This window comes from Dermacentor silvarum, chromosome 3 (genome assembly GCF_013339745.2).
Source record: "Dermacentor silvarum isolate Dsil-2018 chromosome 3, BIME_Dsil_1.4, whole genome shotgun sequence".
NCBI classification, from domain to species: domain Eukaryota; kingdom Metazoa; phylum Arthropoda; class Arachnida; order Ixodida; family Ixodidae; genus Dermacentor; species Dermacentor silvarum.
In genome coordinates this window covers 170,816,927-170,841,431 of record NC_051156.1, presented here as the reverse complement: position 1 = coordinate 170,841,431, position 24,505 = coordinate 170,816,927, and the positions used below count along the sequence as shown (strand labels likewise).

General features: G+C 46.5%; 1 protein-coding gene and 5 non-coding genes across 6 annotated transcripts; all 6 read right to left on the bottom strand.

The window, feature by feature from the left end:
• Positions 1-4,297: 4,297 nt before the first annotated feature.
• On the bottom strand, positions 4,298-4,379 carry Trnal-aag (transfer RNA leucine (anticodon AAG)). Its single transcript has one exon. It is a non-coding gene; the product is annotated as a tRNA-Leu (tRNA).
• Positions 4,380-4,450: 71 nt separating this feature from the next.
• Trnal-aag (transfer RNA leucine (anticodon AAG)) lies at positions 4,451-4,532 on the bottom strand. Its single transcript has one exon. It is a non-coding gene; the product is annotated as a tRNA-Leu (tRNA).
• A 73-nt stretch (positions 4,533-4,605) lies between these two features.
• Trnal-aag (transfer RNA leucine (anticodon AAG)) lies at positions 4,606-4,687 on the bottom strand. Its single transcript has one exon. It is a non-coding gene; the product is annotated as a tRNA-Leu (tRNA).
• A 72-nt stretch (positions 4,688-4,759) lies between these two features.
• Trnal-aag (transfer RNA leucine (anticodon AAG)) lies at positions 4,760-4,841 on the bottom strand. Its single transcript has one exon. It is a non-coding gene; the product is annotated as a tRNA-Leu (tRNA).
• Positions 4,842-4,913: 72 nt separating this feature from the next.
• Trnal-aag (transfer RNA leucine (anticodon AAG)) lies at positions 4,914-4,995 on the bottom strand. The gene has a single exon. It is a non-coding gene; the product is annotated as a tRNA-Leu (tRNA).
• A 3,384-nt stretch (positions 4,996-8,379) lies between these two features.
• On the bottom strand, positions 8,380-23,790 carry LOC119444124 (sodium-dependent dicarboxylate transporter SdcS-like). Its single transcript, XM_037708597.2, has 8 exons — positions 23,686-23,790; positions 22,764-22,862; positions 21,551-21,631; positions 18,012-18,083; positions 17,330-17,489; positions 14,896-15,066; positions 13,618-13,755; positions 8,380-8,961 (listed from the first exon to the last, which is right to left on the bottom strand). The coding sequence occupies exons 1-8, from the start codon at positions 23,751-23,753 to the stop codon at positions 8,839-8,841; spliced, it is 912 nt and encodes a 303-aa protein (XP_037564525.2). The 5' UTR covers positions 23,754-23,790; the 3' UTR covers positions 8,380-8,838.
• Between the last annotated feature and the right edge of the window lie 715 nt (positions 23,791-24,505).

Genomic DNA, 24,505 nt, shown 5'->3' with positions numbered 1-24,505 from the left:
CGGCCTTACGCAGCTGTAGAAAAAAATCACCACCCCTTCCACTCCGTGAAGATGGTCGAACAGCGAAACCTGTGCATTCGCGGCCGCTTGGCTGGCCGAAGCGGCACTACTTGCGGAGGATAGGACGCGTCGGCGTCCACGGGTGACGGCGTTCGTCACGTTTTTTTTTTTTTTTCTCCGACGTTCCCAGACAAAGAGTCCAGGACCGAAGCTCCATATTTGCAACCAACGCTAACGCGAACTCCTCTCCCACCCCGCTCCTCCGTAGACGTACTTTAAGATATAAAGACTTACGTAAGCTTAAGCTTAAGTCGTAAGAAATGTGCATAAAGTTTAAGGTAAAACATCTCGAGATGCCGAATTAATGTTACATGTGAATCATACTTTTTATTTACTTTTTCGGAAAAAGATTATCAATATGCACACTGATTCGTTACAGGATAATTGGATAACATTTGACCTAACTACAAACAATGATCATATGGCAGGAGCATTATATTGTCACGGGACCAACACGAGGGTCTTCAACACGACGGGAGCTTCAACATGACGGGAGTTCAGAGCGCAGGTTTCTTCCCCAAGCGTATCACCCCTGAGGGAAGCCGAATGCCAGGCTGGGGTACGCTTGTGCCCATTTGAACCAGTGGGTGCCCGGTGGCGGTGGGAATCGAAGCCACAACCTCCGCAGCCGAGGCGGACGCTCTCCCACTAGGCCAACAGAAATGCCAAAAAAGCTTTTTGGAGAAATTGCTGAGCGAAGCACGCAAAACATTTCGCAGAACCAGAAATCGAGCGTCATAATATTGCGCGAGAGGCAGCGTAGTTGTGTCTTCTGACAATTTTTTTTTTTTTTAGTTGAGGGAGCGTGCATATTTTTGGTCTTCATGTTGGTTATAATTGTTCAGGAAACTAAGGTAATGTTGAATAGCTTGGCGAGCGAGCAACAGTTCCTGACTGGTATTCAACCTTGAGAAAGCGTTGTCCTTGACCATTACAATGCTTCCTGCCCATCCTCTCTGTCCATGCGCATTTTTTTGCCAAAAACAATCTATCGCAACGCTGCCACATCGTCCATGCAGGCCAGACCTGGTGTGGCCTCTGGTGATTTTTTGTTGGCAATGTCCTAACTAAAGGGATGCTACCTTGGAATCTTGGAAAACACAAAAATATTGCTGATAAATACGCTAAACATTACGGAAAGTGGCTTCCAGCTATGCTACAAACAATGTAAGAATCGTTGGAACCGCGGAAATAATTTTCAAGGATGTTAGTTTGAGCGGGAGAATTTGCATTTGTCAAATTTCAGAATAAAAGCATTTAAACGAGGGTTTCGACGGGAATTCAGGGCGCAGGTTTCTTCCCCAAACGTGTCACCCCTGAGGGAAGCCGAACGCCAGGCCGGGTTACGTTTGTGCCCATTTGAACCAGTGGGTGCCCGGTGGCGGTGGGAATTGAACCCACAACCTCCGCAGCCTCTTCGGTACGAAGCACGTCGTCGATTGCGGCCGAGCAAGTAGCCATTGCCCTGGCCCTCCGGGACGACAAACATGCCAATATCTCCAGCGACTCCAGGGCAGCCATCCGCACCTTTAGCGTTGGTACCGTGTGTAAGGACGCCTGTCGCATCCTCGACGGCAAAAGCATCGCCACCCACACTTTCCCGTGGTTCACCGCTCACATGGGATCCATCATAGGAGGCCCCACAAACCTCAACGAGCTGGCCCACTCCAAGGCGCGAGGTCTCGCTTTCCGCGACCATGGAGAACTCCCCCGCCGGCCCGCAGTGTTGGAGAACAGAGATCAACCGACCACATACAACGAAATTACGCAGCACTTTTATCTCGGCAGGAGAGAATTTCCCTTCTCACAAGAAGTTAAATAGAGCGCAGGCATTGACCCTCATATTATTGCATATAGGCTCGTATCCCAGCCCGGCTTTATTCCACAAGCTTTATCCCGACACTTATGCCAGTATTTCTTGCAGGCACTGCAATGAATTCGCTAGCCTAGACCATATGCTATGGCGTTGCCCCTCGTTGCGAGGCACGGGACAAATCAATGACGACAAGTGGCTCTTCGCTATCAAGAGCCCCGATGCCGGGGCGCAGCTATGGGCTGTCCAGTGGGCCCACGATGCGGTGGTCGGGCATGGCCTGACTGCCCCAACGTGGGAGCGACCCACAGCGCGCTGAGTCGCGTACCTCAGGACTTTCATTAAAGTTTTGCATCCATTCATCCATCCATTACAAAGGCAGTATTTTAACCTTTGTAACACACCTCGTATCCTCAAATGAACGGAATCACGCCCGACTTCTTCGTGATGCTTCAGTTGTCAAATACCCTGCCCATTCTCTCATCATTAGCTAAGTGGGGGCTTGATATAGTTTGGTTTCATACGCTGGGTTACGCGTGCCTCTGTTTCAAATGTTTCAATAAATCAAGGAGGAGGAGACAGAAGAAGATGCGGACGTCAGGGGAACCAGCCGGTGTAAATACACGGGAGGCTACCCTGTGCTGAAAAAAGGGTCAATTGGAATAAGTGTGATAGCGGGAGAGAAGGGTTGTATATAAAAGAAATTACGTAGATCCAACACACATTTTAGAATCTATGTAGCTGAGCTTTGGTGAAGCCGTTAATCAAATGGTCTAAATTTGCCCATTTTCTTTATGTGTCTTATGTTTAAACGAAACTGGCACTCGCTCATGTTCTCTCACGCACCTGCTACACAATGTTCTAGCATCAAGCCACCCGTGCTAATGGTTAAAGCATCAGGCTCCTGTGCTAGGGGATAGAGGTTCGATTCAACCAACGGGTGCCCGTAATGAAACTTTATTTAATATAGTGTGAGCTATTCTTCAAGACAGCATCCGCACCCAGCAGTACACAGCATTCACGGTCAGGAAAGTCCAGGATGGTTCGCAATGAACGCTTCGCTTTAAAGGTGCGCACACTAAAGCGATACAACGCGCTATAAATTTCACAGTCAGTCACAAAGTCTTGTCAAATACTTGCAAGATGCCGCTTCAGTTCTTGCATACCTAGGCTTAGTACACATTACAAAGTGCATTTCCATAACGTTCGATTGAATAAAGCTATTTGCATGAAACTGCAATAATTATTACCAGGAACAAAAGAAACCTCACAAATCGTTTATTGCATGACAAAACCTTTACTTCCTTAAAGGCCACTCTATATGCCACTCTATATGGCCACTCTACATGCCATAGACGGCCACTCTACATAGACGGCCACTCTATATGCACCCGTTACGTGCCGCGGTTAGTTTGGAAAAGCAGCGTGCGCAATCAACTTCTGGTAGAGGTGGCACTCGAGCCCACGCCACTAAAGAGACTTGTGCCTGAAACCAGTTGCTTAGACCACTCAACCATGCTGCCTACAAACGTTTACGGCAGACGCTGGTTTTAGAAAAGGTGAATATGTGAACGGGTAATGGAGACAAAAAGTTTGATCATTGTCCGTGCCAGGGCCTTAGATCGCTCAACTATGCTACATCGTTTATTCAGTTTAATGGTATTTATTACAATGCCTAAAGTGAGATGTACAAGTATGTCACCTGACGAACAAAGTATTCACACCCACAATGACGGACACAATGAAGCGATGACACAATCACTAGATACGCCAACTACCGTCAAAAGCCTTTATAACGAAGTGCTCGGGACCTCCAAAATCATTCGCTATACGGATCACTTCGTTGTAAAGATCACGCATCCTACCGTCCCCAATAGATGAGGTTAAGAACGTACAGCAAAATATATTCGTTATTTACAATGAATTCCAAACATATAACAGTAAAGTGTGTTACTAGTTTTCTTCTGCACAGTCCGTAGGACGGAATGTTCGAGTGAGAACCACCTTATGCAATCTACGTTTACGGCAGACTCCATGGCATAGCCCGGGAGCACCAGAGCATCCGACGCCTCTATTATACTTCTATTGCCACTATCAAACGCTCTGCTCATATTTACATAGAGTCCTCTAGAATGTATAGTTTTCTCTAGCAGGGCAGCAAGGATAAGTCCCCCACCAAGTTGGGAATACCAGCTTTTTTTTTAAAGTGAGTAATTTTTTTATGGAAAGCTTGTTGAAAAAAGTGTGCTAGTGGTGGGATTTGAGCCCACAAGCCCGAAGGATCTGGTGCCTTAAACCAGCGCCTTAGACCGCTCGGGCCACGCTACTTTTTTTATTATTTATTGACTGGGACACGCTACTGACGTAAGCCTGATGGTGATGGTTTGGAATAAAACATTGAACAGGTAAAGAATAAAAAAAATCTGGCAGCGGTGGGATTCGAACCCACGCCCCCGAAGAGACTGGTGCCTTAAACCAGCGCCTTAGACCGCTCGGCCACGCTACCGACAGATTTTCACGCATGATGACGAGGGCTGGAAAAGGAGACTACATGAACAGATAAAGAATAAAAAGATCTGGCAGCGGTGGGATTCGAACCCACGCCCCCGAAGAGACTGGTGCCTTAAACCAGCGCCTTAGACCGCTCGGCCACGCTACCGACAGATTTTCACGCATGATGGCGAGGGCTTCGAAAAGGAGAGCACATGAACAGGTAAAGAAGAAAAAAAGTCTGGCAGCGGTGGGATTCGAACCCACGCCCCCGAAGAGACTGGTGCCTTAAACCAGCGCCTTAGACCGCTCGGCCACGCTACCGACAGATTTTCACGCATGATGACGAGGCCTTCGAGAAGCAGAGCACATGAACAGGTAAAGAAGAAAAAAATCTGGCAGCGGTGGGATTCGAACCCACGCCCCCGAAGAGACTGGTGCCTTAAACCAGCGCCTTAGACCGCTCGGCCACGCTACCGACAGATATTCACGCATGATGACAAGGGCTTCGAAAAGGAGAGCACATGAACAGGCAAAGAAGAAAAAAATCTGGCAGCGGTGGGATTCGAACCCACGCCCCCGAAGAGACTGGTGCCTTAAACCAGCGCCTTAGACCGCTCGGCCACGCTACCACGCTTCGGCGGGCGTGCTATAGCTCTGTCTGGCAGATAACAGGAATCACATTACGTGACCTACTTTCTTTTGCAGCCGTTTTGCGGAGCCTGGAGCTGCATCCTGCTGGTCGCTTAGAGGAAGAAACCTGTTACGTCCTTCTGCAGTAACGCTTCGCAACGCTTTTGCACCAAACTCTACACTACCCTATTGAACTGGGCGAGTAGATGTTTTCCTTCAAGTGTCGTCAAAATAAAATTCTCACTCACCTGGGAGTAGCACGAGGCTATGTATACCAAGTATAAATAGGCTTTCCTTCGTAGCATCGCACTCTGGTGTGGATGCAGTTATTTTTCTTTTTCTCGCATATTACCTTAGTTCTGACTGGCTTTATTTAGTGGATTCGGCATCGTACCGTCACCTGGTTAGCTGACATGTTTGGGTGACAACCCTGGAATGGGGTTTTCGGCTCTATTCACGGACTTGGACAAGTTATTTTTTTCAACTGCGAATGTTTCTTTGAGGAACCAGTCAGGAAGTTCCTCCTCCTCGTGTATTTCGCCCCCATCGAAATACGGCCAAGCTCAAGCTAACCTTTCTATCCTCCATCTCACAACTAACTCGCACCACTGCCGAAGGTACGATGTACAGCGATATGCGATACGTTAGGCCCTACGCGCATGCACGTCGCCTACTGCGTATTATTGTGGCGGTTGCCGGTTGGCAACAGTCATAGCCACCCCAACCGCGATCACGTACAGCAGCGTGGCAGCACGCATGCAGCCCAGACAGTCCGCTTTGATCCAAATTCGTGCTTGTTACTGGCAAAATCCGTCATCGCTTAGTCTCATCTCACGCTGAGTGCAAAGCATTAGGCATCATTTGTCGTTATTTAGATCAGTGGTCTGTTTTGATGCTAGTAGGACTACCGAGGTGGTGCCGAGCCGTTAAAGTGGTTTCATGTCAACTTAGCAGATAGCGCCACAACAGACCCGGTGGCGCGCTGACCATGCGGAACGCTCCAAAATACCAATTGTACACTGCATCATCAATATGCTACTCCATGAACAGTGCGATAGTATTGGAGAACGCGCCGTACCACTCGGTGAGGCAAAAAACGATCACCGCTTGAGTTACCTTAAAAAGGAAATGCAGGCGTTAACTTTCACAAAAGGAGTTTCCCTGTTGTGACGATGTGGTAAAGGCAGGGTTGATGAAACTGTCTGTGAAAGTTCATGGCAACACATACCGTGTACACTGTATTGCTGCTGCTGCTGGACACATGGTTTGAAGGCTACCACCATATTACTGTCAGCTCAACCCCATAGAGCAGGTGTGGAGCGACATGAAGCGTTTTGTGGCTTCTGCGCACCGCGTATTCAAAATGCAAGAGCTGAAGGAACATGTTGCACATGTCATAGCGCAAAACTACCCTCTCCCTTCCCTTCGTCCACTTTTCCTACTTTCTATCCCCCTTTCCCCGCCCCTCAGATGCTGAGCCGTTCTCCCTATAAGGGCTGCAGAAACATGCATCTTTTCTTTTCCTCAACCTCTACTACTACTACTTAAGTCCACAGAAGCGGAAGAAGTGTGTTAACTACGTAATTGAAGAAGAAGAGAAGATAAGAGAAACGGACCATACCATTGACGACATTGTCGACAACCAACCACCAGTCGTTGTCAATCTAGGGGAGGGCACAACAACCTCTGACGAGGAGGCCAGTATGAATGATGAAAACTATGAGTGCCTGCGACTTCTCCAACTTTAGGCACCTCCCCCGGAACAATGCGTTGTTTGCATTGAACTTTAGAACATGATTATACTTTGAAAAACATGTTTGGGCTGATTCATTTATTGTTCCGAGTTTAACTCTGTGTACGCAGTACGTCATACACTGTGGCACCCACAAATTGTTACGGGCAAGTGAAAATTGAGCTGTCGGTATCAAGCGAGCTTCGGCAGCACAATAATTGATGCTTAGTGACTTTACTTGTAACATGCAACAATGCGTGGTTCGAGACTGTTTTAATATACGTAACGTTAATTATAATAGCCACACTTCGTCTTGCTGATAAGTAATTAGCCTTATCGTTTCCTTAAATTTTCAGGCGTAATAAACAACCTATATAAACTACGGGGAGCAAGTACCAACAAAGCAGGCGAGCAGACGCCAAAGAGACACCGAGCAGACGACGAGCACACGACGAGCAGTCGATGCGGCGCGGATGAACACATCTTGAAGGGCTTTCGTCATTCCTATTGGCTAACGAGCCCTGCAACTTCCACAGTGCGGCAAGGTACTACTGAGATGGGGTATAGCTTACCGACTTCAATATAGTTTCTAGATTCTTTCAGTCCACGTCTTGCCGTTAGGTTCGTTTACGGTTGAAAAGTGCCGGCTGCGTGAATTTGCAGTCAAGAAATACTATGCGTCTGCTAGAGAAATCAACCCAACGACAAACGCACAGACATATCATATAACCGCATGACAGTTGCAGAATTCTCACTCATTGAATATTTTCTATACGAACACGTTCACACAGTAGTACATCGCTTAAAAAACGTGAGGTCAGAACAGATTAACCCTAGTAACTTTAGTACAATCACATCTGCACATTAACTGCTGTGCGATGCGCTCGCAAACTTGCGAGTGTTGCACGCTGGAGACTACGCGCTAGCGGTGTGGCAACATAAGATCGAACGCACAGTTGACATTCATTTCAATATAAACATGCTTATATATATACCTACTGCCGCACTGCGCTGTAGAGAATAATGTCTATTGGTGTTTTGTGGCTAAAGCGCCCTTAGGCGTTGATGCACCCACGCTGACGCCTGGTGGCACGTCTCCTCCATCACGACTACCAACGTCGATGACCATGAGCAACCGTCGTGCATATGGAAGCTGCACTACGCTGCACACGCTAGCACAACGCGAAAGACGAAGCACGTAACTGACACACTAATACAACGCGCAAGACAAAGCACGTAACTGAATCGTCACCGAGTCAAATCAGCGCGTACAGCGCGTCGTAATTGCAGCCTCCGCGATCAACTTCAGAAACATTTTCTGAGCTAATTGCGGAGGCCACGCTCCGCTGTGCTGAGTACGGTGAACGCCACCTAGGTGGCGTTGGTAGTGCTTCTTGATGCCAGCGTCCCTTCGAATGCTGGCATCGAGGCGTCGTAGTGCTGAGACCACCGAAGCGTTCACTGTCGGTGCGCGTTAGTGTCATAATGCAGTACTTCTCTTTTCTGCTCGTAGGCGGCGGCACCGCCCCGAGCAAGAGCGCGGGTACACGGCGCTGTAGAGAATAAAAATTAACTGACCAGTACAGCCGCACTGGCCCCCGTGCGTCGCGTTGCAGGAACGTAACCAACATAGCTGTCTGTTTACAGCTTTAAAACGTACCCCACTATGTGCCCTTTAAGGGTAACGAAAAAAATATTTAACCGTCATCAATGCGGAAATCAGGGCGTTTCCAGCGGTTCCATTTCTTCAGAGTACGTAGCACGAAGTCACACGTGCAACAAAGAAGGAGAGGTCGGTCTTGTCAGTGTGGACGACGTCTGGCTAGGTACCTTGTACACACTTGCATTGTGCGTCGCCTTGACTAAACATAATTTGAAAACAGTTCTTTAAAAAAAAAGCACGCACATAGCTGCGTATTAGTCAGCATTCTTTCGTGTACGCCTGTTTCTCAAGCGATATTTAACGTACTCGTCACGGCAAGTTTTCGTAGATAATGTTGGCAAAACAAATACACGAGTCAACCAAGAAGGCAAGTCACATACACGCACAAAAAGAGGCTATCGAGTTCTTTCGTTGCCTTCGTGGGTTACCGAATGATACACGCGCCGGTCAGTCAGTGATGAACGTAGTCAATGTCTCATTTGTAGGCATCGTGTAGAACAAGAAGTAAGTGCAGGAGGTCAAAGTGAAAGCGGTTGTCGTCACTACCTTGAGGAAAAGGCCGAGCAGCACCTGCAGAAGGAAAGCTTGTTTCATTATTTTATGATTAATCAATCACTCATGCGTCCTAAGGCTGCTTGTGACAGTTCAGATACTGAGACATTGCCAGGAATATACCAGTGAATAAATATAAGTTCAAGGTGAAGCACCTTCAGAAAAAATTCCAAGGATGGTTGGAATGATAGAGTTCCAAACTGAGAAAGTTGGTGCGGTATCTTTTCAACAATGCACCATAAAATTCCGTGTATTCCAATATCTACTGTGGAATGCTAAGTAGATATCACACTGCACCGCGGCTGTATTAAATATCCTTCCTATTGTGACGAAGCCAGAAGCCGAAAACAGCTTCGCTAAGACAGCATCGAATCAAAAACAACGTTGACAGCATTGCAGTCCAGACAAGATGACGGCGGCGTAGCCTGTCTGGGCGCGGTTGGAAAATTCACCATTGCTTATGAAAACGCACGACTTAACAATTTTTTTATGCTGCTAATGTAAGTTCTAGTGAGATTTTGTTTTCGACAGGATATGGCGTCATATCGAGACTAGTGACAAATGCGTTGCAGAATTTGAGCTCAATGCTGTTTTTTTTTCTTTAGCCGCAAAAGTACAATGGCTTCAAAGCTGGCCATAAGAAACACAGAGGTACAGTACCATCACTTTTCTATGGCTTGGTCTGGCTTCGTTCATAAAGGCCATCGGGATTTTCTATTTCTTTAATTACTTCGTGGTTCGATTGTGTTAGTGTACTGAAGATGCATGCCACACAACGTTTCTTTAGGAAATTCACAACTTACACACTTCGCCGCTACTTTGCGAGCGCATAATTAGGTATCCACGTTTATAAGAGTGCTTGTCGCTACAGACCTCGATGGTATTTGGAATGCAAGTTTCCCCATGGGCGATAATTTTCGATGTTTTACATACTTTCTAGTACACTTGAGTTACGTTGTCAATAAATTAGATGGCGATCGAATGAATCTAATCATAGTACAAGACGTATCAGCGATGACAGACTAGGTCAATGACACGAATCTGGAAGGGTACTTGATGCCAGAAGGGCAGCATTTATACAAACGCATGAGCGGCTTCTAATTTCACCGGTTGAATGAAGCGATGGAATCCAAACGCGCCTAAAATCTCTTCAGGCACCTGTGAAATTCTATAGTCTAAGGTATACGTCCGCATAATTCCGAATTCGTATGAACAGAAGCGTATTGTGAAAATAAGTCTTACATTGGAGGCACTGTTAAATAATCCCAGGTGATCAAAATTATTGCAGAGTGTCCCACTACGGCGTGCCTCAATCAGATCGTAGTTCGACACGTAAAACACAAGAATGAAAATTTTTTATGCATATATAGATATCACTAGGAAAATGTATTCGTGACGCAAGTCTGGAAGCTCCGCTCTAACTCTGGGGCCCACAATTTATTTTTCTCGTAAAACTTGCTAATAGCCTAGGTAATATTTCAAGTAAACCGAGAGATGAAGTGTGGTGTCATAACGTAACATGCTAACACGGCCACTCATCGTAGCCGAGGAGATCCTTAGAGCCCAGCTTAGTTTAAAAGTGAAGCTGACACACAAAAGAAAGAAAATTGAAACTAGAGAAATGATAAATAAAAAATGGTAAATGGAAATGAAAGTGGATGAAAGAACAACTGTCCGCAGGTGGGGTATAAACCCACGTCATCGCATTACGCCTACGGCCAGTTGCTTTTTCACCCACTTTCATTTCTATTCATTTATAATTTGCTTTAATTCAATTCAAGTAATTTCCTTTATGCTGTCCTTGGTGTCATTGTTTGTTGACTTCTTATGATATGAATAATAAAAATCACGCCCCTCGGTTTCGTTCATTACATAGAGAGGGTCTCGAATCCAGCAGCTTTGGTGCCTTCAGGTAGCATGTGTGGGTTTATTGACTATAGTTGCCTTCATCCAAAAAGTTCACGTAGACGTGACGCCTGCGGCAGAATGGATGTTCCTCATCTGCGGCCAAGACCATGAGTGGTGGCGCGCTGGCTAACACTCTCATGGTTCGTTATAGTAAATAAACATAAATATACCCTAAAAAGTGGAAGGGAACACGGCGCCACGGTAGCTCAACTGGGAAGAGCATCGCACGTGTAACGTGCAGACATGGATTCGTATCCCACCTGCGGCCAGTTGAACTCTCATCCACTTTCATTTCCATTTTTTTTATCACTTTCTTTAATACAACTATAAGCTACAATTTCCCCTATGGTCACCTTGGTGTCATTGTTTGTTGACGTCTTATAATATATATATATATATATATATATATATATATATATATATAATGCTACGAAGTTACCACAACAGAGAGAGAGACATTCTGCGTGGGGAAGGCGGCACAGAAGACGGTTCTGTCTGGTGCTAGTGGCTGCCCATCATCTTGGCTATTGTGTATCTCATGCAGTGTAAATACAGTGTAAATAGTCCCGCCTTGTGTCGTTTTACGTAACATCTTTGTGGTGGAGGTGGGGGTTCCCTGTATCCAACAGGAGCTCCGCAACGGCCGCCTCATCACGCTTCCGACCATGTCAGTCGGTGCAGGCACACCGAGTATATATATATATATATATATATATATATATATATATATATATATATATATATATATATATATATATATATATATTTGTACCGGAGCACATCGGCACCAGCTCTGTGCCAGCCAGTGTGGAAGAAGACGTTGACGATGTTGTGGTTCGCGCTAGGTCAGTTTTCAACGAGCCAGCTTGTTTTAACCGTCAAGCTTCGTCAAGTCTACCTGCCGAATACTCTTCTCACATTTGGTGGAAGTGCTGGGTCGTCCCTTTCAGCGTCCTGGAACTCCGCAGCCGTACGCTACCATCTGCATTCGCTATGACCGAGGACGCCGGCCCCTCGCGAGCTGCCCCTGCTCCCACACCTGTGGTGTGCTCTGGGGTGCTTCGTCAGCGTGATCCTCCAGTCTTCAGTGGCACTGACGGTCACGACGTGGAAGACTGGCTGGCCGAGTATGAACGTGTTAGCGCACACAAGTGGGATGACCGCGACAAGCTGACTTACGCCATATTTTACCTTGCCGACGTGGCCAACCTGTGGTTCAAGAACCACGAAGCTGATTTACCACCTGGTCAGCGTTCAAAGAGACCCTCGTTTCGTTTTTCGGGCGGCCAGCGGTGCGCAAGCTTCGCGCTTAACATAGCCTCTGCGGCCGATCTCAACAAATTGTTGAGACCTTCACAAGTTACATTGAGGATATCATCGGCCTCTGTAGGCGGGTGAATGCGTCCATGTCGGAACCTGACAGAATCAAACACATAATGAAAGGCATAGACGATGACGCCTTTCATATGCTCGTGTCCAAAAACCCACAGAGCGTTACTCAGGTTAATGAACTTTGCCAAAGTTTTGACGAGCTGCGTAAACAGCGCATCACCACACGTCGCCCTGGAATGCAACCGGCTGACCTTTCAGCTTTGGCTCCCAGCAGCGCTTGTATTGGCTACACCTCCTTGCTGCCTCAAATTCAGCAATACGTACGCGAGGAAGTTGCACGTCAGCTCTCTCTTGTTGCATCGGTCACCGAGCCTCTCCCCACACTGGACCAGTCGCTTCGTCTGGTTATCTAGACGCAAGTTGCCGAGGCCCTGCCGTCCCCTGCTTCGCCGCCGACGGCACCGCAACAAGTTACGCCTACGGCGCCGCTACGAGCCAGCCCAGCCACCAACTTCTACACGCCGCCAAGTCATGTACGGCCGGTTTACGTACCGTTCTCGCATCCGAGACCACCTATCAATCCCTGGCGCACTCCGTACAACCGGCCAGTGTGTTACGCTTGCGGTAATCCGGGACATGTTGCGCGCCTCTGTCGCCGCCGCGGACTCTATTTTCGCGATGGCACTCCCAACCTTGGCCATGTCCCTCAACAAGCTACACACCGTCTTACATCTGATGCGACGTACTCGTATTCCCTTCGCTCCGCCTTCAATTCACGCCGATCTCCTTCTCCCCGCCGCTGCTCCCTTTCCCCAATGATTCGCCGTTCCAACCATGCCCAGGAGGAAAACTAACAGCCGCAGTTCCTGAGGCAAGAACTGCGCCGTCGTCGAAATTTGCAAGGCCTCTTCTTTCGCCACCTAACGAGATTGTAGTGTTTCTTGACGGTGTCGCGACGAATGCTCTTGTCGACACAGGAGCAGCTGTTTGTGTGATCAGTGAGTTTCTATGCCGCAAACTGAAACAAAGTAACGACTCCGCTTTTTGATATTTCGCTACGCACAGCGAGCTCGCAGCACGTCAAGCCTTCGGCCACCTGCACCGCTCGTGTTTTAATTCAAGGTGCGCTCTACGTTGTCCAATTTGTCGTGCTTTCTCATGTGTCGCATGACGATATCCTATATATATACACGTGTGTGTGTGTGCGCGTGCGCGTGCGCGTGCGCGTGCGCGTGTGCGTGTGCGCGCTCCGGGAATATACTTATATCAAGAGTCCCCGCTTGCATTTCGTCGTGTTTCTCCGATTTCAAGCGAAGTGTTTCAATGCCCCTTCAACTTCGAGAGATGTAGGCGCAGCAGCATGGGAATAGAGGGCAGCGTTGCGTAAAGGACAATCAAGGCTCATGATCAGTCAGGCCGGGACACGCAGCGTACCATCTCGCCGACGTTGGCGGTGGTGTGCTCGTAGACGAACACAAGTCCGAGGTGCGCGATGGGCGTGATCACGGGCAAGTAACAGGTTGCGGCCACGGGGATGGCGAAGAACAGTGGATTGCGATGCACTTCGACTCCCTGCGCAGAAGGAGCAGAGTGAACTTGGCCGGTGCCTGTATAGATAATAATAATAATAATAATAATAATAATAATAATAATAATAATAATAATAATAATAATAATAATAATAATAATAATAATAATAATAATAATAATAATTTATGGGGTTTTACGTGCCAAAACCAGTTCTGATTATGAGGCACGCCGTAGTGGGGGACTCCGCAAATTTGGACCACCTGGGGTTCTTTAACGTGCACCTAAATCTAAGTACACGGGTGTTTTCGCATTTCGCCCCCATCGAAATGCGGCCGCCGTGGCCGGGATTCGATTCCGCGACCTCGTGCTCAGCAGCCCAACACCATAGCCACTGAGCAACCACGGCGGGTAAGCGGCGCCTGTATAGAGGCTGCAGTCCTCGATAAAATGAGAGAGACTGTGGCGTGATCGCAAGAAATCGCACGGTGTGGTGCTGTGATTACTTACAAAATATTAGCGTAGCGGTTACTGTCACTTAATGCGGATTCAATTGTTCAGCCCCAGACCAAGCGTGACGCGGCTCAAGGCCGTCGAATCGCTCCGCCAGCGGCTGGCTAGTCGGCGGCTTCATTTGCATGCACATCGTGGATGGCAGCAGAGGAGTGACGTCAATTTTCGTTCGCGAACTGCATCAGGTCGCTTGAATGTACCGTTATACAGAGCTTTGAAGCGCCAGAGCTGCAACAGATACCGGGCCACTCGCTTGAAAATGAGCTGGGAAAGAAGCCTACGACTTCGGTACATGTAGCGTTACTATATACACGCTCGAAAATTATAGTTACCATAGGTTTCCGTTCACGTGTTAACCATACATGGTAACATTGTAAATGGAATGAGAAAAGCTTAATAAACCATTTTTCGCACTTTTATAAGCTTTCCCTCAAGGTCAACCGAAAATTCAGTAAGCAATGATAATACTTCAATCCCATTTCTGTACACTGCAGCGAGCCCGGCCCGGGCCCGCATCAAAAGCACATGCCGTGCCCGAGCCCGGTCCGAGCCTGTGAAAAAAGTGTCCTACCCGGCCCGGCCTTTCGGGTAAGCCCGAGCCCGTGCAGTGCTCTAGTTCGTATGTCTGCCATCAGTGAACATGTACTGTGATAGCATCAACTGCGTGCTCACCATATCCGAGACGATTGGTACCAGCTGAGCGGTGAGCATGCCAGGCTGCTCTCCGCCCTCGTTGACGAGCGAGGCCACGGCCAACAACACCAACAGCTGCCACGTGCCCGTCATGTCGCGAAATCGCTCGTTCGTGTAGCTGCTCACCAACCACACTGCCAGCCCTGAGTCCTGCGTTGAACGGAGTGCGGACACTATGTAGTGAACTGAGGTCATGGTCACGGGGATATAAGCGAGTTAAGTCGGCTCGTGTAGCATTCAGATCAGAGCAATAGACGTCGCCAATGGGTGAGAACGATCTAACGGCCTGAAAAGACGCGGACAAGCAGGGAAATAGGCGAAAGCCATTACACATCCTTACGGCGTCATTACTTGGCGCGAATTCATTCCGTTTGTTTGATCTGCATCGTCTTGTACACTATAGCACGGAACGATTGTCCGATGAGGAGCAATTATCAAACGAGACCAACAGCCCCTATGGTGACAGAGAAATGAGCAATTCGAGTGACGTGCTTATAGGAAGGAAGGCGGCCATGTTTAATGGCCGACGGGTCAGCCGACAAGTAGTCAGCTCTTCCCAAAAGCCTGTACTCTTTTACTCCCGGAAGTCACTGAAGTTTCGCCATAACGAATGCTACGTTTCCCCCTCCCCCTTTTTATGAAGGAGGCTACTTTGTCTTTCAGTGTGGTGCCATATCTGCTTTAATGAGGTACAAGCATGCAAAGTTGAGCTAGTTGGTTGAGCAACATTACCAAAAAAAAAAAAACAGCGCTAGCTACCGGACAAGTAAATGAACCACAGGCACTGAACGCTGCGCCTGCGTTGTTTCGTCAATGATGTGATCCTGCAGCGTGCGCTGTTTCTTCAGTGTGTTGCTTTAACCCCACAAGGCCCAAACACTATTCCGCTTCATGCAAAATTGGACTTAGTTTTCAAGGCATTATTCCACGGCATTGACATTGCATTCATTACAAAATAAAAAATATGGAGGGCGCTTAAGCTTCGCGTTTAAGAGTAGAACCTGATAGCGTTATCGGAACCCGTTCGCATCGCATCGTTCGCATACAGCAAGTAGACTTCATTCACTGCAACACTGAACGTGGGAAAGCCAGCTTACAAAGATCAAGCTTACACCCATCCCCTTTAAAGTCGGCTTCACTTTTAAGCAGAAATGCATTGCTGGAAAGACGTTTTTCCAGGGCCCCGTGGTTTTATAAGTGGTCTATAATAAAGTGGTCTTATAAGTGGTCTTAAATTAAAATGTGAAGGCTCTAGCACCTTTTTTATTATTTTTTGTTTGATATTGCCCCTACGCGCGCGCGCGTCCAGAACGAATTAGCAGGCGAAGTCCCAATTTGACCTACCTAGAATGCAAGCGCCATCTGGATATCATTTTCGCAAGTAAACTACCCGAACGCGCAGCTGTAGGTCTGGTAGAAATGCTGGAAAAGGAGTTTGTGTTGGAGTTTCCTCGTCGCAGAATTATGTTTTCTCGTACATTAAAATTACAATACCACGTCGATTGGTAAACAATCCAATGGCGAATCTGACGCCGAATGGTAAAGTCGTACTTTACCATTTTTCTGACAGATTTCACTGTGAGAAATTCAATTTTTGTTCACCAAAACCTTGTACCACGTGGAGGGCCTGCGAGGTCAGGGTGTTTGGGGTGGTTAGGGATGATTTTCTCCACCACCCGCCGACATCGCACGCCGACGCCGGTTGCCGACGCCGGATTTTCTGCGGCACGGGGCATTTAACGCTATCGCGTTAAAAAAAACAGAAAAAGAGCATTCAATTTCAGTTAATAGTTACCACAGTAATTTTTTAGCGATTGGTTTGCTTAACTGTCGTAACTGAAACATCGATTCAGCAAGTCAAAAACGCTACTATAGGTTACGCGTGAAGATTCCCGCGCTTATATCAGCCTTATGAGGTATAAAACTCAGCGAATTAAAAGCACGCTTGCAACTTTAAGAATTCATTTAACATGCTTTGGAGGTGGTTATTTGTGGCACTATGTTGCCCTGCGTGTTATGGGTCTCGCTTCTGAAGGACTACTACTTCAAGGGCCAGTTCGGAACTCCGAGCAGCGCCTGCGACGGCACTGCATCTCAAATGGCAACGACTGAAAACGCTAGCTATCACAACAGGAGAGTGCGCAAGCAATCCTCTTACCACTGTGCCACGTGCGGTACTAGAGGTACCACTGCTCGGTCGTACCGTACCACCGGTAGTACCGTACTACCGTGTGGATTTTACCGCTGTGTTAGACTGCGCTATCTTTGGGATCGGCCCACGAAAGCGGTTGAACACTCGTAAGAAACTGCGGTTAGTTCCCCAAGGTAAGCGCTTAAGCGTGCATGAAACTTTGGGCGTCGTGTGGTCAATATAGCGCGCATGCGTAGTGTGCACAATGGCAGCGTGGCACACCCTCAGCGCAGCCGATAGCCAGCGGCTGCCGCCGTGGATGAGGATGATGTTCCAGGGCAGCTGGGCGACCACGTCTCGCAGGGGCACGCCGCTGATGGTGGGAACACCGAACACCAGTGCGAATGCAGCCAGCGTCACGCAGGTCACCAACTCGGCTTTGCTGAATAAAGCGCGCAGGGGGGAGGAGCGAGTGACAGTCAGTAATGTGCACCCGAAACAACCAACTTTCGGCGAATTTCTAGGTTTGAATGACAACGACGCCAGTCCTCTACCTCGATTCGATCGAGCTTCAAGGCACACTAGTGGGGGATATTCTTAGGTTAAACAGGAGTTATGGATTGTCCTTTTCGAGCACAGAAACTTCGACGCAGCTCAGAGACCAATATGGAAAGAAAATATCGAAACACACACACACGCACACGCACACACACGCGCACGCGCACACACACACAAACACACACACACACACACACACACACTCTCTCTCTCTCTTCTGAGCCTGTAACCATCTTTTTCGACAAGTTAATGCCAGTTAATGAATGCTTTGCGAGTTTACAATGTTTGCCGTTTATTAGTCAAATGGGGATATTTCACCGCGCCGGGTCAGGCTAAAGAAAAATCGCTGCCAGCAATTGGAGAAAAGCGCAGATGAAGATAACAAATATACTCGTGCGTCACACACCTGGTGAATAGTATGACAGCGCAAGCGATCGTGGTAACCAAGCAAATGGCGAAGCAGAAGCGTTCCTGTAACCTGCAAGAGATATGGCAGAAGATGAGATTGCAGTCAGCGCCAAGTGCAAATGGGGTGGTCTTAAACTCGACGCCGGCCAATGTTTGACTTTTTTTTTTCAGTTTGCTATCTCGAGAGCACTGAGCATTTCGTTTCATAGTTGACTTCATTATTTTCGTATTCAAATACACGTGAAAGTTCAAGGTTGAGTATTAAAGAGACACCCTGAATAGGTTTATACTGAAGAAGTGTTCTTTCAAAACTATAGTTCGTTAATTTTACAAAATATATTAATCATTAGAAAGCAAAAGGAAGGCCAAACGTTTATTTTCGAATTTCACGCTGAAATACAGTATGGCGTCCCGGATTACAAAGTATTTTGTCTCATTTGGGCCGTTATGTTCCCGTGATTGTTCTCGAAAGACAATGCAGTCTATCTTTATCGATAAAAAATTAGCAAGGCCTGTTCAGATGTTAAAATTCATGACGTCACGAGATGGTGGTGCGGGAACTTGAAGGAAGTGGCGCCACCCGTCTATTGCTTTATCGTCTTTCTTGGTTAATTACCATGCCTCTTTTCACAGTAAGAGTGTCCTCTTTGGTATTATAGAAGGGTAATTTACTAACAGCACAAATTGTTGTTTCTCTTCTGTGTCGCTTTAAGCACGATGCCAACAAAAACATGAGTTCTCTTTTTTCAGACTGCATATCGAGAACGCATTGAGCATTCCAACAACGCACAAAAAAGTCACTCTTATCGTAAAAAAAGAGTGGGTAGGCTGGAAATGACGCAAGAAACAAAAGCTGGTGCTGACGCCACCTTTAAGTTACAGAAGCACTGCACCGTGACGTCATTAATTTTTCCGGCGTTTGTCCAGAACTATAGTTCATTTTATTGCGATAGCAAATATATGGACACTCCAAGCAAATTTCTGGCGTCGCCATCGCCGTGAGGTTCCGTATAAAGTCCAAGGGCAATGAAATCGTCGCCGCGCGCCGTATGCTGTATGTCCGGGCGAAAGCGCGCGAGGGACGCGCGCTTTGACGGAGAGCGAACGCACGGCGGAGAGCGAACGGCCGTGGGGGGGGGGGGAGAGGGAGGGGGGACGACGTTGTGCTGCGGTACCAACTGCGTTATCTTGTGACCGGGCGCCAGGGAAACTGGTGACTCAATCTCGCATGCGAAAGGGGCAAAGCGGGAAGGCAGCGCGGTAGGTAGGGGGCGCAGCTTCTACTCTACCAGCAACTGCGTACTTTGCGCGGCTGCGGACGGTCGAGCGCACCGCATCTTGAAAGTGATCTACACACGGTTCCTACCTTTGTATGCTCTGTGCTCTCGCCGCTCAGTTTCCTTGAAGCGATAGACCGCACGAACCTTTGCTCGCTGCTGCAGCCGCGTTTGCTCACGCCAGCGTTTTGACAGCGGTTGTCTGCGGTCGTCGAGTCTGATCTATTCATCTTTGCTTGTGTGCGCTGACATCATGGTTGTTAATTCAGTTAGTAATCGAATGTGTCCAAGTTTATGCGGGTGATAAAACTACTATGTTTACTTCGTATAGATCTCTACTAATTTGCTATCGCAATTGATGCTTCGCATTTCGGGCGAAACTGCGACATTGTTTATCCTTAAAATGGTTTATCTTATGTTCTAAAAGAGCTGAAGACTGAACTTGGCAACTTTCGACTGCTTTTACTGAGCCACAGTGGCCCAAGTATGAAAACATGCCCTGACAGTCCTCGCATCATAACCAGGAAGCGGCTCTATAGTATATATATATATATATATATATATATATATATCGGCTCGAAATTAAAAAAAATTTACATTTGCCTTCATTTTTTTCGTCGAATGATTTAGCATTTTCCCTTTAGTGTTGTTTTAATGGCTAGCGGTACTATTCACGTTTGATATATTTGTACAAGAGGAGGAGCAGGAGAATGGTGGAGTCTACGGGTGCATCTAGCCTTGCAGAGGCATTCCGGCAATTGCTCCTCAAAAACGGGAATAAACATGCGTAGGAATAAGCAGTGCATTGCAGCATACAGTTCTTCCGTATCCAATGTGGCTATCAACTGCATTACGCGATTGGCAATGTTTAGCATTACTTAGTAAGCTTCACCATTCGTTGAATAATGGCCGAACACAACACGAGTTCCCATGGTTTAATGAAACAAGTGTTGTTGGATCGTAATAAATAAATCTGTATATTACACGCTGTTTTAGTACGAAGAATGAAACATTGTGACAGACGGAAAACTGCTAGCCAGACGAGTCTTCTCGGCACCCCCTTATTCACTCTCCAAGACGCCAATTCGTAGTCACTACATATAGGCGTTCCTATGCATATAAAAGCAATACTTCGCCAGTTTTCTTCTTGGCAATTGGACCAGATACATTTCGACCACCTGGGGTACGTTAGTGTGTACCTATGTTTAAGTACACGTTGAGTGAGAAACTGCTGTTGCTGTACGACGCTGTATTGAAAACGGAAAGGTCGACAACTCTGCACGCCCTTTCAGTTCAGTCTGTAAATTTTGGAGTGGTCGTAAGCCACTGGTTCAGTTATCTTATTTCCTAAGAATCCAAAATCGATGGGGGCGAAATGCGAAAACACCCATGTACTTAGATTTAGGTGCACGTTAAAGAACCCCAGGTGGTCCAAATTTCCGGAGTCCCCCGCTGCGGCATGCCTCATAATCAGATCGTGGTTTTGGCACGTAAAACTCCATAATTTTTTTAAGAATCCAAAATCAAGACAGGGATACTTGAGGTCCCGAAATTTTGCCTCAAGAGCGGATCGAATATTACATTATCAGTGCTTGGTTGTTCCTGTGTTCGACCCAAAATCAATGAATTAACGCTTCCTATTGCGCTCAGTGTGTGTGACGTGAAAAATTAGCACCCAGGTGTAAAGCGCCTATTTTTAAAGGGACAACACCAAAAGGAACACTTAATGTGTCTAAAATCGCGATGTATCCTTTCAAGACTGTCTCCATTTATTTGGCGCACAAGTGGATGAAATGAAGGCTAAATTTATCGTTATTGAATTTCGCGCGGCACTAAACCACTGCGCCGGCCCGTCAGGGTTACGTCATGAATGTCCAACTTTTTCGAGTGCTTGTGCCGATTCTCCTAATTAAGTTCTCGAAAGTCGTTAGATTGAGTCCTTGGTTCTTTTTAGAGCATAATATAATCATTGTTTAACGAGAAAACAAAAAAAAATATTTAATTAGACCCGCGCAGACGCTACCAGAATCTATGACATCACGGTGAGTTGGTGTGAGAACTTCAAGGTGGGGTCGCCGCCTGTCTTTACTTCTCGCGCCTTTTCAGGCTCAGAAATTCCACCGCGCGTGGTAAGACTAAGATTTGCGGTATTCAAGAACCATAGTTTACGGATCTAGATTACCTTGGTATTTCTTTAGTGTCCCATTAAGAGACGATTACGAATGAACGTGCCGTGGTCTCTGCCGTTATTTCCACTTACTCGATCTTGCCCATGCTGCACAGTTTCGCTTGCATTACGTCACGAATGGCGAGGGCGGATGATCGCGGTGCGAGTTCCTCACTGCAGATAAGAGCGCCACAATTTAATTAAAAAAATTAGTCATCCCAACCAGATTAGTGCCATGAACGTGGAAGCCACTGCAACTATACTATGCTATAAAACGTATATCAGGCGATATCTGGAGGTCGCTTCATGCACTATAATATTGTTCAATTAGAATGGACAGATGCAAAATTTCTGCGAAATACAAGACCTGCGTTCATTTCAAAATTGTCAGTATATTCCCTCGCTTGCAGATCATTGAGAAAACTTGCTATCGCTGTGACACAATTGGTAGTGCAGTGCACGCGCAAGGCGAAAGTTGTTCGTTCGGTCCCCACTGGCGACAAGTTTTGTTGCCGACTTTCATTTACATCTTCTGCAATTTTATCAATACGCAGGTATAATCAGTATATATATATATATATATATATATATATATATATATATATATAGATAGATAGATAGATAGATAGATAGATAGATAGATAGATAGATAGATAGATAGATAGAATTCAAACAGAATGTTCGGCAAGTTCGGTATGCACATAGTTTAGAGAGAAAGAGAGTAAAATTTATTTGGAAAGGGCAAAAAAGAAGGAAAATGTGCGTGGAACCCCTAGTCCAGGGCCCCACTGGCTTGAGCGGCTCGCTGGGCTTGGTCCAGGAGAGCCAGCTGACTGTCCTAGAAGGAGCACACATACGAAGAGGCATGCTTGCTTGCTTGCGTAGCAACCGTGTCACAGCCGCCGTCAGATATATATATATATATATATATATATATATATATATATATATATATATATATATATATATGCAGGAAGCGCTAAACTCAAACCTGGTAATAGCGTAAAAATTATTTCCAAGAGGCTTGACAACTGGCTGGCTTCGATCAGTAAATTACAATAAGGGACTAAAGAAATTAGTTTAAAAGTTAATTAGCGAAATTTTGGTAGGCAGTCCATTATGGTAATCGATTTCTCTGACAAGGAATGTCCGCCTCTTCGAATATTCAGCCCTAGGTATGTTCATGGTATTATATGCCACAGGCGACTGAAAGAAAGTGTGTTAACTCTTTTTTGAAAAAAAATAGGCCATTGGTACACCTATATTTCGCGCATACTGCGCAATAGGCGTTTAGCTATTTTCTTACTATTCGCTGAGGTACGCGAAGAACAGCGCCGTCCAACAAAGGAGTGTGGTGCACAGTGCCACGGGTAGCACAACCAGCGCGGTCGCCTTGAAAGAGTACCTGCACCAGACGCACCAGAACAAGGATTTTGCAGGGAATGGTTCTTCATGTCGCCGAGTGGGGCGCACTTGTGCTTTCGGTAAGACAGCTCTGGATCCACATGTGGTCGTCACTTATCTTGCTGGCATTGTAAGTATACACTAATTCCGATAGTCGCGATGCCTTGTTTCGTATGAACTATGCGGTCGGGTCATCAGAACAGGAATAGCTATAAGTGGGCTCCACAAAGTCTGAACATGCACCGCTGGCCAAGAGAACAATGTCCTTAAACTAAAATATGATCTATTGCGTTCTTTCTTTCGGAGAACCCGAGCCTTGTTTAATGTCTACCTACGTATGGCAAACACCATTGAATATGAAAGAGATATCAAGGATGAGCTCTTGTCCTTCCGTTTCATGAGGCAGTGGAATTCTGGGAGGTTTTAAAGAAACTCTGTATTCGTCTATACAGTGAGAAGCCTCCCCATCGTAAAGACTGGATGATGACTTATACGTAACGTTCTGCCTTTGCACGCTTCGTAGCGTTTTACCGCAACCTCGACGACAATGATGTCGAAATGTTTATCTTTCAACCGGGTGCGCGAAACAATAAATGCAACCCCCTTCAACTTTATGACTCTGGTGAAGTTTATTCAACTCGGTTTACGTTAAAACGAGGAGCCACCGAATTTGCCTACCTCAAACTGCCATTCAATGGTCTTAGTGATACACGTATTGCTAGTAGCCAGCTTCTCTCTCTATCTTACACACACACAGACACACACACATACTTTTTCACACGCCACACAAGCACGCACGCATGCAGGCATGCACAGGCACGGACCTGGGAACACCTGCCGCAATGAGTGCCCTCGTCGATTTTGCGCAGGCTGATGCAAGCGTAGATGTCATGACGACTCCGATGATAAAGGTCTTTCTGATGGTGAAGCACATCCTGAAAAACGAAGCAGAAATACAAACCTAAGTTGCTTCGAGTATTCAAAAACAACCACATGTAGACGCGAGCTGACAATCAGGCTAGATTTGGTTGTCTTGACTGGCCATCTGATGTGCCTTGTGCTGTAAGTTCTTTCATGAAAACATCAGGAGTTATCTGTATAATGTTTCTTCAGCACTTCAAAACAGAGGTAGATACTTTTTTTTTCTTTCGACAAGCAGAAGGAAACGAATAAGAAATTACTTCATAAGATTTGCGTTGTGTTTGATTGTAATTTTAATACTTGATCTTTTGAACATAAATAGTGGTTAACAGCTGGCAAATCGTTCTGTAAAGGCGGAAATGCTCGCACATGGAGCTCCATCTAATAATATACTGAAAATTGTACCACACATAAGATCTTGCAAATCGACTGATGTGCTAAGCGGATTGACAAATGACAACTGCTGAAAAAAAAATGATACTCACTTTTCATTTGAAAGGGCCTCAACATCGTCTGACGTACCTGAAAAGGACAAATGCTTGCTTTTATTCAATCATCTTTTCTTTTTTTCTACAGAAAGTATTACGAAGAAAACATAGACTGCTAGGAGCGCAGCATCTTGGTCTAGTACACCCGTTGCTGTTACTGCTGATTATTTATTTGCGTAGTTATTCTAGTTATTCTTCAAAATGTAACAAAGCGTACGTGTGGCCCTACTATGGA